This window comes from Silurus aristotelis (genome assembly GCF_946808225.1).
Source record: "Silurus aristotelis genome assembly, chromosome: 17".
NCBI classification, from domain to species: domain Eukaryota; kingdom Metazoa; phylum Chordata; class Actinopteri; order Siluriformes; family Siluridae; genus Silurus; species Silurus aristotelis.
In genome coordinates, this window is record NC_139590.1 from 19769936 (window position 1) to 19784140 (window position 14205).

The 14205-nt window shown below is 36.4% G+C and overlaps 1 protein-coding gene across 1 annotated transcript in view; it reads right to left on the reverse strand.

Moving 5' to 3' along the window:
* Positions 1–14205, reverse strand: part of itga3a (integrin, alpha 3a) — a 43066-nt gene that overhangs the window by 2847 nt on the left and 26014 nt on the right. Inside the window, exons 13-25 of the mRNA XM_083565789.1 lie at positions 13839–13988; positions 13608–13705; positions 13281–13449; positions 12915–12995; positions 12744–12823; positions 12466–12543; positions 10774–10876; positions 8410–8580; positions 6943–7056; positions 6570–6683; positions 5160–5264; positions 4936–5061; positions 3773–3915 (exon numbers count right to left, since the gene is read on the reverse strand). Of these exons, the coding sequence (XP_083421915.1) occupies positions 3805–3915; positions 4936–5061; positions 5160–5264; positions 6570–6683; positions 6943–7056; positions 8410–8580; positions 10774–10876; positions 12466–12543; positions 12744–12823; positions 12915–12995; positions 13281–13449; positions 13608–13705; positions 13839–13988 (1500 nt within the window). The 3' untranslated portion in view covers positions 3773–3804. The remainder of the gene's footprint in view (positions 1–3772; positions 3916–4935; positions 5062–5159; positions 5265–6569; positions 6684–6942; positions 7057–8409; positions 8581–10773; positions 10877–12465; positions 12544–12743; positions 12824–12914; positions 12996–13280; positions 13450–13607; positions 13706–13838; positions 13989–14205) is intronic.

Below are 14205 nucleotides of genomic sequence, written 5' to 3' on the forward strand. Positions count from 1 at the left end.
ACACACACAAAAGCGAGAAAGAGTGTTAAGTACTTTATGTCTCGAGTAGTGCAGGCTTTTAAACTTTAGAACCCAACTAGAGTTCCTGCAGCAGGTTGCTACATGATTTGGCCTTATTTATTTAAAACTTTTTTCGTTATAAAGCTGAACAGTGAAAGTTTTCAGCGGTTTTTATATGTTGTTCAACATGAGAAGGAGAGAATTTAGATCATATTTGTAGTTGCAGGAATATTTGGTCCTGCTCACTGTCTGCTTGTGCACATTAGCACCTAAATCACCTCAAAGCACATTGCAAAAAGTGTTTTCATGATGAATTCATAGTAGGATGATATATTAATAGTAACAAGCCAATCATGATCTCTGCATCCAAAGACATCCAATACAATTGTGTGCCTCTGGCAGGTCATACTTTTGTCCATATATTTGTAATGTATGTGTATATATACACATACAAACTCATACATAATACATATATCATATCTAGCATATACCTACACAATACAACCATGCCCATTGCTCCTTGGGAAGCACAGCATCATATTCATCAATTAATGTGCAGTGCAAGATCATTATTTATTCAGAGCCAGTGTTCTGATAAATTGTCCTGCCTCTACTTATGTCCTACGGAAGATTCCTGGCATCCGCAAACTTTCCTTCGGCAGTCCATAAATCCATTTATAGATTTAGATGCTGAAGGCTATTTCTTATAAGGTCATGGTAATTAAGTGTACTGTAGCACAAAATATATAATGATGTATTGTTTCACAAATTTCTGACATGACCAATTGGCAAAACGCATGCTGATTTTAAAAACAGAAGGCATTACTGTATGTTCACCAACAAATTTCTTCATTTTCGATGCGTACAAAACAAGTCGATAAATCATTTTATTTGATATGTTTTAGTTATAAGTTGAAATGATTTTATTTTAGCTAATACACACAGTACTGTGCAAAAGTTTTAAGCAGTTCTGTCTCTGTACCTCCCCCAGCCACACTGCTTGTTCGGTTTCAGTTAATGACTGTGTTTCAACCTACATTTGAACTTGATGATCATTAGCACCTGCTTGGTACAATTAGTTAATCATGAACCTGGTGCTACAAAATCCCTGACTTAGTGTAAGTGTACAAAGTGTGCAATTGTAAGAATTGAAACCAACGGGTGGTCTCACCAATTGTTAATTGATAATAAGCAATTTTTAACACTTTTGTTTTTGAAAGCATTCTTACTTTATAGAATTTTTCACCACGGCCTAAAAATACTATATATTAAAATACTATATATTTTTATCAAAGATATCTATAAATACTATATGATTTATCAACAGATAAAGGTTTGTTTGAGCCGTTGAAAACAAAGAACGAAAAAAAAATTACTTGGGTATAAACAAACAAATAAATATTTTTTGGCCAATTTAAAAGGACATAATTAAATGGATTCCTGTTATTTATTAACACATTTGCGTGCATTAAATGTATTCATTCAATGTTTGTTTATTTATTTGTTTGTTTGCACTTACAGTGATATTTAATCCACTTTATCTGAAGATGAAAGAATGGAAACTTCCAGAACTAAACCCATTAAAAACTATAGATGTTGGTGTCACTGTTCAGCTTCACAATGTGTTCTAAGGAAGTTCTAGTTGCTTCCATGTATTCATTTCCATACTGATTACTTATTGCAAGATGACTGCAGTAAAGGGGTTCTAAACGTGCAAATGCTACATTTAGAACTGAGATAAATAGGAGCACTTATTAGGCAGAAAGTAGAGGAAGCAGTGGCCGATTAGGAGGTAGATAAAAAAGAGAGTGGGTGTCCTGGTACAGCTTGAAAATGAAACAAAGACAAATTGAAAGAGAGTGATGTAACGTAATTCAATGTCTGAATCATCTTTCTCTGAAAGCATGGGTTGTTCTGATCAGTTTAATCATCGTTCTGAATGAACACGCTGCCTTATAAACAACAGTATCCACAGTAACATACAGTTACAGTTGCAGACCAAATGAGACATGGCTCAGACGCATGCAGTTCGCTCGTACATCTTCTGTGTAAGTGTGCATTGGAATCGAGTGATTCTTTGCCTCCATGTTGTTCACTGATATTGTATACCTATCCATGGATTATCCATTTCATACAAAAATGTGGGTGGAGGAGTGGTGTGATGCTTATTATGGTAAATTATGATGTCACAACAGCCATGAATGAAGTAATAAAGCAAAACACAAAATTTTACAGAAGTATACATACACTAAAGAGTATTACGATCTTGAGAGAGTTTGTTATTTGAGAGGTGTGCCTCAGTAATATATGATTCTGACCCTCGCCTGATGCCTATTCAGCGTGAGCAAGAAGCATTTTTATGCACAACACTTATATCTGTCGAGTGCTTAGATTATTAATTACACCATGGGCATGCATTCTTTACACGATAACACTGAATTGATAAAACCACTGTCAATATTTTATTAAACACAGTTTTTATATTTTTTTATTAGGGGTGTAACGGTACCGGACATTTTCGGTGCAGGGTTTTGGTTTTGCAATCCTTTTTAAGTGCAGAACATAACTTCCCCAGGAACACATTAAGTGGCGGACCGCAAGTTTGTTTAATCTCTGCCAGCGTTTTTTTTATTATTATAAAACTTGAAAAAAAGAAACTAGAGTTAGCGCAGTGTCACTGTGGATACTCACACAGTACTGGTGTTAGCCGCTAACCCAAAAGTGGCTAGAGGTTAACGCTAGAGCTACGGATTCTTTGACGTTTTATACCCAGCTTCAAGAATTTCTCCTAAAAGGAGAAAATCCTGACAATTCCACATATCGAGGGAGTAAATGAATGAAAAATGGAAGTAATGAAGACATTTGTTAAAGTATGCTGAAATAATCAGAACAGTTAAGTAGATCATCTCTTTAGACCATTAAATATTAAATGTAAAACACACACACTTACATACACATCTCTATTACCCAAATAGGGTCTAACAAATGTAAACTATTTAATAAAAAGTTTCCATTTATTTAATTGTATTTATTCTATTTAATTTGTGGCAATTTAATCAATATAATAAAAAGTGTAATGTATTATCTGTTTTATTTTAATTTTATAAATTATTTAACCAAGCAGGCATTTTTATTTAAAACTGTTTTAAAATTGGTAACTGTTCGAATGTTGGTGATCACAAACGTTAATAATAATAAACTGTGTTTAACGACAAGCAATTTTATGTTTTGCATTTCTTCCCCCGAACTGTAATGAACTTGAACCTTAAAAACCGAGGTACGTAACAAACCGTCCAAATTGTCCCAACCTGACTCTGCATACAAGTAACTTTTCTTGCTTTACAAATGCACCGAGGTGTAACAGCTGTGCTGTGCATAAAGAGAGAGGGAAAGAGCATGTGTGGAATAAAGGATGGCATCTGTTCATGACTGTGGACGTGCCCAAAGGGTAGTAACTATTACATTCGACGGTCCAGTAATATAGTGGTTTGACTCAGTAGCCAGTTGTTATGGTAACTAGGAAAATATGCACCACCTGCAAACTTTTTTTTTTCACTACTGAGAATAGCAGCATGGCCATTTGGGATGCAAATGCTGTGTTGTAATATAGTATTGCTGAAACACATCAAAGGAAATTTAGTGGGACACCCCTCTAATCAATAGAGGAGAAGTACCTCCTAGAGTAAGAAAGAGTGTGAGATCTGAAAGAAAGCATCAGTTTAGAGAGGAACGCTTCGTTCTAGAGAAGGAGGTCTCGTTTGGTATATTTTACCCAGTAATACAGTAATCTAGTCTGCATGATCATCATTCCTCCTCTGTTAGTTTGTCTTTCTCAGACGGCTGTGTCCTCATCTCAGCCTTCTGTGACTTCGCCTCATAAAGCTCTCTAGTGCTCGCTCTCCGGAAAAACCCGCACTGAGGAAAGAAAGGGGTTAAATGAAGTCAACAACAAAAAACACAAACACATACATCTCCTTAAACTCATCATGATCTTAAATACTTAAGCGTTTCATCTGGAAAAGAGCTACAAAACAGTAAGGAAGGCAACAGTGACACTGAAGATGGATTCTTCTTGACTGTGCTGCTTTATATGATATATGTGGGAATATATGAAGAGACATAACCGAATAGAAATATGTCATTCACAGTGAACAGATAATATATTATAAACTGTTACAGATAAAAACATTTTAGAATGCTTGTCATTTGTATACATTAGGACTGAGATCCAATGGGAAATAAGCCAGCAGGTTTGCAGAGGTTTAATTAAGGCTACTAATTCCTTTCACATGTGAAAATATATCACTTTGTCCGAAATAACCAACAACCATAGAATAAATATGTTGGGAAATATAGCAAACAGGTAAAAAAACAAACAAACAAACATCATAATTCATTAAGCTACATTAATAAACAAAGACTAATTATGACTTGATATAGCTGAGATTCCTATATGGGTTTTTTTCCCTCGATATTTTCCAATGTTTCCATAGTCACAGTTTAACATTTATAATAAATTCTTTTTTTAGTTAAGACATGTCCTTCGAGTTTAAATCCAAACACATGCCCAGATACAGATACCGATATGTGGAGCAAAAAATACAGCTATAAATAGTGTGTTATATCCCTGGTGTACTTTCGACTCGGGATATTTCTCCCTCTGCACCCATACACAAACAAAAACCAACAGCATGAAGGAAATGTTCCCTGATGTCAGCTGAACCAGGGCACCTTTGCCAGCTAGCTAAAGCAATAAAACCGATAGTTTCCAGAAAAGTACCCACTCTGGAGCAGTAACTCGAACCAGCCCCGATTACTTTGTTGAAACTGTCTCTAAAGTTCTTGAATTCCTAAAAAAAATCCCTTCTGTGACAGAAATGCCAAACATCAAAAATTAATTTATAAACATTCATATTTTCTGGTTAGCCTGCGTACCTTCCACAGAAGCAGAACGATGAGGGCGAGCAGAAGAACTCCGGCTAGCGCGGAGACTATAATGATCCACAGGGGCACTTTATCCACAACCTCAACCTGCAGCACCGGAGTCACCTCCACAGAGAACTGCACATGCAATTGTAAAGAGGGATTTAGGTTAAAAAAAATGCTTATATTAACATTACGGTTCACATGTCGTTTGAGTGAGTTTTAATAGGACTCACAGTCACGTGACTGATTTGATTGTCCAGATGGATGCTTGCTCGGTCTGTCTTCAGTTTAAGTGTTGCCTCTCCAATGATGAAAATCAGCGAGGCTTTGTTGTAATCCTGCACACCCATACAAACAGGGATTGAAATGAATCATCAGTCAGTAATGTATTATGTATAATAAACCTTCATTAATAGTACAATAAAATATACTATAATATAAATCATCATATTTTACAGCAGCATAGAGTCTAATAATGATTTCAGTACATTACAAAGTATATTTATAACAAATCACAGTGTATTTTAATAATGAAATTGCACTATTATGAGACTTCATTTAAAGTAGAGTATTGTACGGTGTATAAAAGAGGATTAGAGTTTATAATCACATTCTGTACACTATTTAAATACAGAGTATAGTATATAAAACTTATTCTTTTTTATAAAATTGTATTCTCTAATGTAATTGTATAATATTTGCAATCTCTAATGCTAGTCATATAGATAGTCATAATACACACACATACACAGAACTTTGTGGACACCTGACCAGATTGTTATATGGGATGTTTTTCAACATTTAGTCCCCATTTGTAATAATAGTAACCTCTATCCTCTGGGAAGATGTTTTAAAAGATTTTGAAGTGTGCTTGAAGAGATTTATGCTTCTTCAGCCACAGTGGTGTTTGTAAAGTCAGGTACTGATGCAGGTGAAGAGGACTGGGGTGCAGTCAGTGTTCCTGTTTATCCCAAATGTGTTCAGTAGGGTTGAGGCCAGAGCTCTATAGCAGTCCACTAAAGATCTTCAATTTAATTCAATTCAGATTTATTTGTGAAGCGTTTTTAACAATGAACATTGTCCCAACGCAGCTTCACATAGATAAAAAGGTTATTAATTCAAGTTTATAAGCTTAGTGCCTCTAAATTTTATTCCTTATAAGTTTATCCCCTTATATGTTTATAAGATCTTCCATTCCAACTTATGTGAAGCATATCTTCATGGAGCTGGCCTTGGGTACTGGGGCATTGTGCTTCCTAGTGTCTCCTAGTTCAAGTGAAGACAAACATTCATGCAATCTTATACAAAGACATCCTACACAATTGTGAGCCTCCAATTTTGTGGTAATAGTTTGGGGAAGAACCACATATAACTAGAAACGTCAGGCAACCCAATTCTTTTATCGTATAGCGTTGTCCATTAAAAAAATATAAACCTGTAATATATTTGAAAGTAGTACAACCATTATATTACGGAAGAAAGTAGATTCATAATGTGGATATTATTGTACATAATAGAGTATTTAATTGTATAATTAAGTCCTAAATAATATATGTTGTAGGTGGTGGAGGCACCTTTAGACAGTCTGCTAGATTATAATCAAGAGTGTGTGTATGTGTGTGTGGTTATTAGAGGGCAAAGACCTCCAACATAGTGGCATTCCATAGCCTCGCCTGCACCGTCACCGCCGCCGTGTCCGTAGCGTTGTTCAAGAAGCAGCTGAAGGACGTACATTTCGCAGTACCTGATGTACAATTCTGAAGGGAAAATAAAATAAAAACCCACATTAGCATCAGCCTTACGTTATTCAAAGACACATCACCATTCCATCTGCATCACTTGTACATACTCTCATAGCTCACATCTTATCACACATTATTAACTTTTTGGGTATTTGTCATGATTGGTGTGGCGTTAATGCACAAAACGACATAAGCACTCATAATGTTGCCTAGTAACCACCCAATATAGGTGTTAGCTTATTTTGTGTTTGTGTGTATGTGTGTGTTTTCTAACCAGATGGTCAATTTTTCTGCGGGCGCTCTTCAGGTTGACAGCAGACAGAGCTTCTAAGCGAGCGACAGACTGTTCATCTCTCTTTCTCCGACTGCTCTTTCTATCTTTCGCCACCTAGCACACAATCACAACAGCAACATTAGATTATGCTCAGTATTATGAAAGCAAGCAAGTAAGATACATTAATTGATCAATTAATGCTATTAATGCAATTAATATAAACTATTATAGACTTTCCGGTTAATTTTACTTCAAGTTTGATGAAGTAGTTTTGGGGTAAAAGGTCAAACGACTGTATTACAACATAAATACATGTTAATATTAATTGGGAGAAAATACGGCAAGTGGTTACAGCTCTTGGTCTTGCTGTGCACGAATATGAGATAAAATTCCTATCATGAAGCATCGAATTATATTGTGTTGTGATAATTCATTCTGGCAAATGGGACAAATGTGTAATAGAGTTCCTGCACACAGTGTTCAGTAGGCACAAACCAAAAGAAAAAAATGCATAGTAATGCAAACAACGAATGCATGCAGGGCAGAACTCGACCAATTCTCATTAATCATTTGGGCAAACGAAAGGCAATCAAATTATTGAAGCATCTACAAACCAGGAATGCACACAAAGCAAAGACAACAGTCTTTTAGCACGACCCATTCTTCATTTTTATTAACATGACAGCACATCTGTATGCCTATCATTACAAAGATGTGAGAAAGAAACAAAAACCTCATAGGGACAAAATGCAAAACATCAACAGTAATTGAACAGAGAACTCTGATCCCAGAGGGTTTAAGTAAATAAAATTTTTATTGCACATATCAACATGACTGTCAGAGTTACAGAGTACTATGTAAAAGAAGCAAATGACTTGCTTTAAACAAAAGCTGTCTTTTAGCTAGAGTAGATAAGCTTTCTCTATGACTGTGCCTGATCCAGAACACTACCTGAATTGCCAATGTGGATGTTTAGCTCTTCTCATTGTAATGAATAATAAACAGCACATAAAACTACTGAATGAAATCCCTAGTGCCAGCCAGCCAGCCACCTACTATATTGCCAGCCTAGCTAGATAAAATATAACGTTTTTAACAAAATTCAGCAAAAAAAAAGAAAAGAAAAACCCATCTGAATCAATCCAGATCACTCCTAATTGGCTGCCAGTTTGTGCCTGTCACCACATATATGTAATATTAAAATATATCTCAGTTTGCCAAATTTGCTACCAGAAAATGTATCAAACATCTCGAATGGTCATTCCAAAAAAACGAACAATAAATAAAATGAGCTGGATTAAACGAAGCATAAAAAAAGAGATATTCGATGGCATATAACATCGTCAGCTACAAGGTGGAATTCAAACTGACCAAGATTTCAATGGGGAAATTTGTTCATGTGAATGGAAACGCTTATGGTTGTAAAATAAAGCATCTCTTTCAGATATTTTATAGTCCATGTCTCACCTCGTAATTCCTTGGATTGACTATTTCACCTGGTGGCACACACGAGGACATTGAAGTTCCAGTCATTGTAATTTTCTCAATGTACAGAAGCCACTTTCCGTTTGCCACCTCCATTGGCCAGTTAAAGTCGATGTAAAATACGCTGTGGCTCAGGACTGGTATATCTCGCACCTGCACACAAAACCAGATATTATACTTCCAAACATCTTTTCCATACCAAACAGAGAATCTCATGTGTGGATAAATAATACACTATATGCACCAATGTTTGTGGACACCTGAGCATAATATTGGTATTTGTTTTCTGTATGTTCTATTCTACATTTAGTCCCCATTTACCGTAATAATAACCTCCTTTTTTTTTTAATGTTCCAATAGATTCTGGATTGTAATTATGGGGATTTGTGTTAATTCACCTACAAGGGCGTGAGTAAATCAGACACTGATGAGGGTGAGGTATGAAGGTCTGGGGAGCAGTCATTCATTTCAATTTCAATTCATCCCAAATGTGTACAAGAGAGGAGGTCTAAAGCAGGACACTCAGGATGTTTCACTCCAACGCATGTAAAGCATACCTTCATGGAGCCTGCTTTGTGCGCACAAGCATTATCATGCTGGAACAGGTTCGGGTCTCCTAGTTCAAGCAAAGGGAAAATTTGATGCTACGGCATGCAAAGACATCTGTATAACTGTGCCTTCACATATTGTATTGTGGGAAAAGTCAGTCCCAATACTTTTTTCACATAGCGTACATATAATCTATTAAAACACAGAGCAGGAGGTGTTCTTAATCAACAAATAGATCATCCCAAATATTTCATGCCAATCTGTCTATCCTGATCTTGAAGGGGTATGAGTTGTACAACTGTGCTTAGAAGATTTATCAATAGCAGTATTTCTTAAATATTTTGTCAGAGATCCCTTAATAAATGTCAAATGAAGTTCCTGTAGGACCCCACTTTATATCAATATATTGGGATTGTGAGGATTGTGCCATTGAACTATTCACTGGGGACCACATTTTTACAAAATTTGAATGCTTAAGCATGCAAAATTCACAGAAAGTGCTACAAGGCTTCAATCCAGATAAGAAAAGGGTCCTTACATCAACTATAATACCTACAATGATGTAAAAGTTCAACACCATTTTCTTTTACAACTAATACATGAAGCTTAACAGCTAACAAGCTGGAAAAAATATACGCATAGGATGCATTAATAAATTTGGATGTCAGATAATGATAAATGAAAGGCAGCTTTCAGACTGACCTCGGGCTACTACGAATAACGGGTGGCACCCTATGGTCTGCTCGACGCCCCCGCTCTGATCCAAGTGCTCGCAAATGAGGTCCTCGGAGATACGCTTAACCGTAGGCCATTGTTTATATGCATAATATTTTGATTTATTCATCTAGCCTTGCAGATTTGATTCCATTTGCAGATGTTTTTCTATGGTCATGAATGGATTAAATCTACAAAATCCATAATCAGTGTCTATGTTACGTAGATTTTGCGTAACTGTGAAAGATCTTTTATTAGCTTTATTAAAATGAATTGTCTTAGCACAAGCATAGCCAGACAACCAGAAGGGATGCAGTTTTAATTTCCCCAAACAACTGACATTTTGAACAACGTGAATGATGTATTAAGCTGTTGCAGGAGAGGTATAAATGAGTTGGCAAAGCTACATTCCTCTACTTTTTGAAAAAAAAAAAAAGACATCATGTAAGGTCTCACATCTGAAAAGATCAGATAACGAGCAGATTATTACCAAGTATAACAGCACCCCCAATGGTTTAAAGAAAAAAAAAAAATCATTAAATTGTATAAAGAATCAAGGCTGAAACTGATTTCTTTCCAGGCACCCAGTTTTCTTTCAAGCTGGGAAAATATTTCCATTTTGAATATACAATGACTGAAAACAAGGTTAATTGACTTTGGCTGATGAGATTATTCATAAATTCGGATAAAGAACGAAAAGTAAAAAAAGACAAGATCATTTGGTCAGATTACACTACAAATGACACAGAAGGACAAATGTTTAGCATTAATTGTTCGAATAAAAAAGATACAACAGGTCTGTTTGCCAGGGCGGCAATGCAGCATGAACGCAGTTTACCAGTTTAAACATGTAACACTGTATACTGAAGCTAACCACTGATAAGACTTCATGGTATAATCCATTGTTCCACACAAAGAGTTTCACTGTCAAGCTATTGTCAGCTATCAGATTTTAGAGCGCTCTAGATATTACATTTGAGCTCTCCTATTCAATAACATTTCCAACCGTAACTGATAAATTGTATTAAGTTTCCCCTGACAATTTTCAATGCGAATACAGATTAAGGAAAGCGTGTAACTCACTGTAAAATTGAACTCCACTGGACTCCCGATTTCGCTGGTGCTCTTTATAGCACTGTCGCCAACAACATGGCCACTGAACTCCGTTTGTACCCGAGAAGGAATACTGCATACACACATACAGACAAATGGGAAACACCGTCAGTGTTACAAATCCTGTCGAGAACCATCCGACTTAGATATTGTTGGTACTTCCTCTAAATGTAGTCAATCAACCAACACATGTTTTCTGATCATCGAATGCTTCATGCGATTTTTCGTGAGCCTGTGCCCTTTGTATTATCAAATTCTATATTAGGCTCTTGGCTGACAGGAGTGAAATGTGGTTTTCTGCTGTGGTTTTCTGCTATAGGTTTGAGATACGTATTTTGCTTATTGTGGTTGTAAATGGTGTTTATTTGAGACTTATCTCCAGATTCTCTCCCTCTTTCTCGCTGTAACAACCCTACAGACTGCAGTACACAAAAATCCCAGGGGATCGGCAGTCAAAGCCAGTGAGATCGAAATTAGATTTTCCCCCATGCTAATATCTGATGTGAACATTAACTGAAGTTCTTGACCTGTAACGGCATAATTTTATGCAGTGTAATGCTGATACACGATTAACTAATTACATAATTTGACTTCCATTACTTTTAATGCATTAGTGGTACAAAAAATACATGGTTGATCAGTGGAGTTGGGAACGTGAATAAATGTTTTTTCACATATATACATTCTTTGTATGCAGTTTGTAGACACCTAACCATCACAACCATGGGTTCTTTTTATATATCCCATTCTAGATTTATCTCTCCCTTTTTTCAGTTATAATCACGTCTTCTGGGAAGGTTTTCGAGTGTGGCTGTAGAGAGTCAGTTCAAGCACTGATATTAGAGAATTGGATCCGGGGTACATTGTTAATTCCAGTTTATCCCAAATGTCTTTGGTGAGGTTGAGGTCAGGGTTTGGACTTCAGGAGTCATAAAACTTTGATAAATCAATTATTTATTGTCATGTTTGTTCTAAGTGAAACATCAGTGGTTTAAAATGAGGTTTGCATTTGTTAGTTGTTTAACACTGTAGTCTATACGACTTTTGTTTTATATTAAAAAGTAATGTGAAATAGCTTTGGATATGTAACAGATCCTGGAGATGTAATTGATCTCTATTATATGATCTCTTAACATGTACTATCTCCATGGTCCATGTTGTGGGTCTTCCTTATCAGACCTTGTCTGAGTGGTTTTAGTTGTATACATACACTATACACAACAGACTATATTGATCATCATCCCATTTCCTGATTATTAATGGCTTCAGAGAAGGGAAATTGTAATGCTACTGGATACACAAAAATCCTAGACAATTGTGTGCTTCCAGCTTTGTGGTTTGTTAAAACAAACACATATTGGTATGATGGGCAGGTGTCCATAAAACCTTTGTCCAAATAAAGTGTAAGATTTAAATCCATACAAAAATGATTCAACTGCCCCAATAACAAACAAACAAACAAACAAACAAAAAACCAATAAACAAAGTACACAAAATGTTAGGAAAGGACATTATGGCATCAAATGGTACAAGCGTTGAATTTCATTTAGGGTAAGTGAGACATTGTGAACAATTTCCATTTTTTTTTGCTGTGTTCATTGCATTAGTGGGAAGTGCTGTTCAATAACGTTAAGTACTGGCAGGAAAAGTGACGTGACTTACACTTGAAGTGTGGTCTTTAATGTGTAGTCCACGAGCAGCACTTTGGTCAGCGGCATTAAGTCTTTTTGTATGCTCAGTCTGCAACAATAATACAGCAGGTTAAAATAAAACAATGACCACATACATAACATGCTATACTAGGTGGTATTCTGTTGCACTAGCTAGCTATGTGCTGCACACACACACACACACACACACGCACACACACACACACACACACACACACACACACACACACACACACACACACACACACATATATTTATATATGCACTCACGTAGAGAGCTGAAGTGTTGCAGAGATTTCTTGCGTGTCGAGCGTGATGGATGTCATCTCGAAGGTGATCGCAAAGACGACCTGTTCGAGCACAGAGACGGAGAACGGAGTTATTGAAGCGACTCGTAAAACAGACTGCTAATTAAAAATAAATGTTATAGAGAGACTGTACCCGCTGATTCGCCGGTAATGGGTTTCCCAAATCGCACAGAATGAAATTGTCTTCAGGAGAACAATTTACTATTATATTAGTCTGTAAAACAAAAAAAAATCAGGAAGACAGAGAGAATGAGTGAATATTTACAGTAAATATAAAATCATTTGAAAATGACAACCAAGATAACTCATGTCAGATTTAGTTTTTGCATCTATTCATTTTATGAATTCATAGCCCCAGTCCTATCTAAAGAGATAGCATGTTGCACCCACCACCGAGCTTCACCACAAGTACGCTCAATTCTTTTACCTGGGTCTCTTCAGACCATAAAACATTTGCCACATTGTTTAGCACTCGCACATTAGAATCTTAGATTTTCACCTCAGATCTGACGGAGGAGTATCTGAGCGAGGAGGAAATTGAGACGTTTAATTCTGTGTTATGAGCATCTTCAGCTAATCGCGTCGGTGTTGGAAGGTTTGTCACGTTAACAAGAAGCACCAGTTTCTTAATGGCAGAGTCATACTGCAGGACCTGTTTACCATCCTCACTGTATACACAAACACAAAAAAAACCACAGAACTTAGTAAATATTTGTTATATCTGATCAAAGCAAAAGCAACCAATTACCAATCTATTATTCCTCTTGTTATTAACGCTTGTTACTGTTAATGAATTGAATATGAATAGTCATTATGGGGTGGTTACACAGGAAGGATGTCATGCTGGCTTTTGGCAAACGTGGCGGTCATCTGCAGGTTACTCTCGCATTGATTATCCTCGCCGCACGCTTTCTGAAAGTTAATCTGCATTGGGGGAAGTGAGTGGGAGGGGGGTCAATGGGACAGACGGATACACAGACAGACAGAAGAAGGAGGGATTATAGGAAGGCATAATGATAAATAAATGTGTATAAAAAAGGCACATTGCCCGCATCACCTCTGGTTTTTTGGTGAGGGTTTGTTCATAATTAAGCACGGGAAACAAGTTCAGGTCCTGTAGCTGCAGCTGATCGTTGGAAATCTGAGGCTCAATGATTGATGCGTTCAGTGAGAACGCCACCGGAGTCACCTTATTACGTATGGGCTTCTGTAATCACAGATATAAATTAAACTCAATTATTTGATTACATACCAGCTTCTGACTTCTGTAATATAGGATTAAATAGATTTCAATGCAATCACCATAGTACAGACAGACTTTTTATACTATGAATAATAGAACCACTACTAGTATGAACAGCACTACTGCTACTTCTACCATTCTTATTACTATTACAGTACTACTTCCATTAATACGACTACTT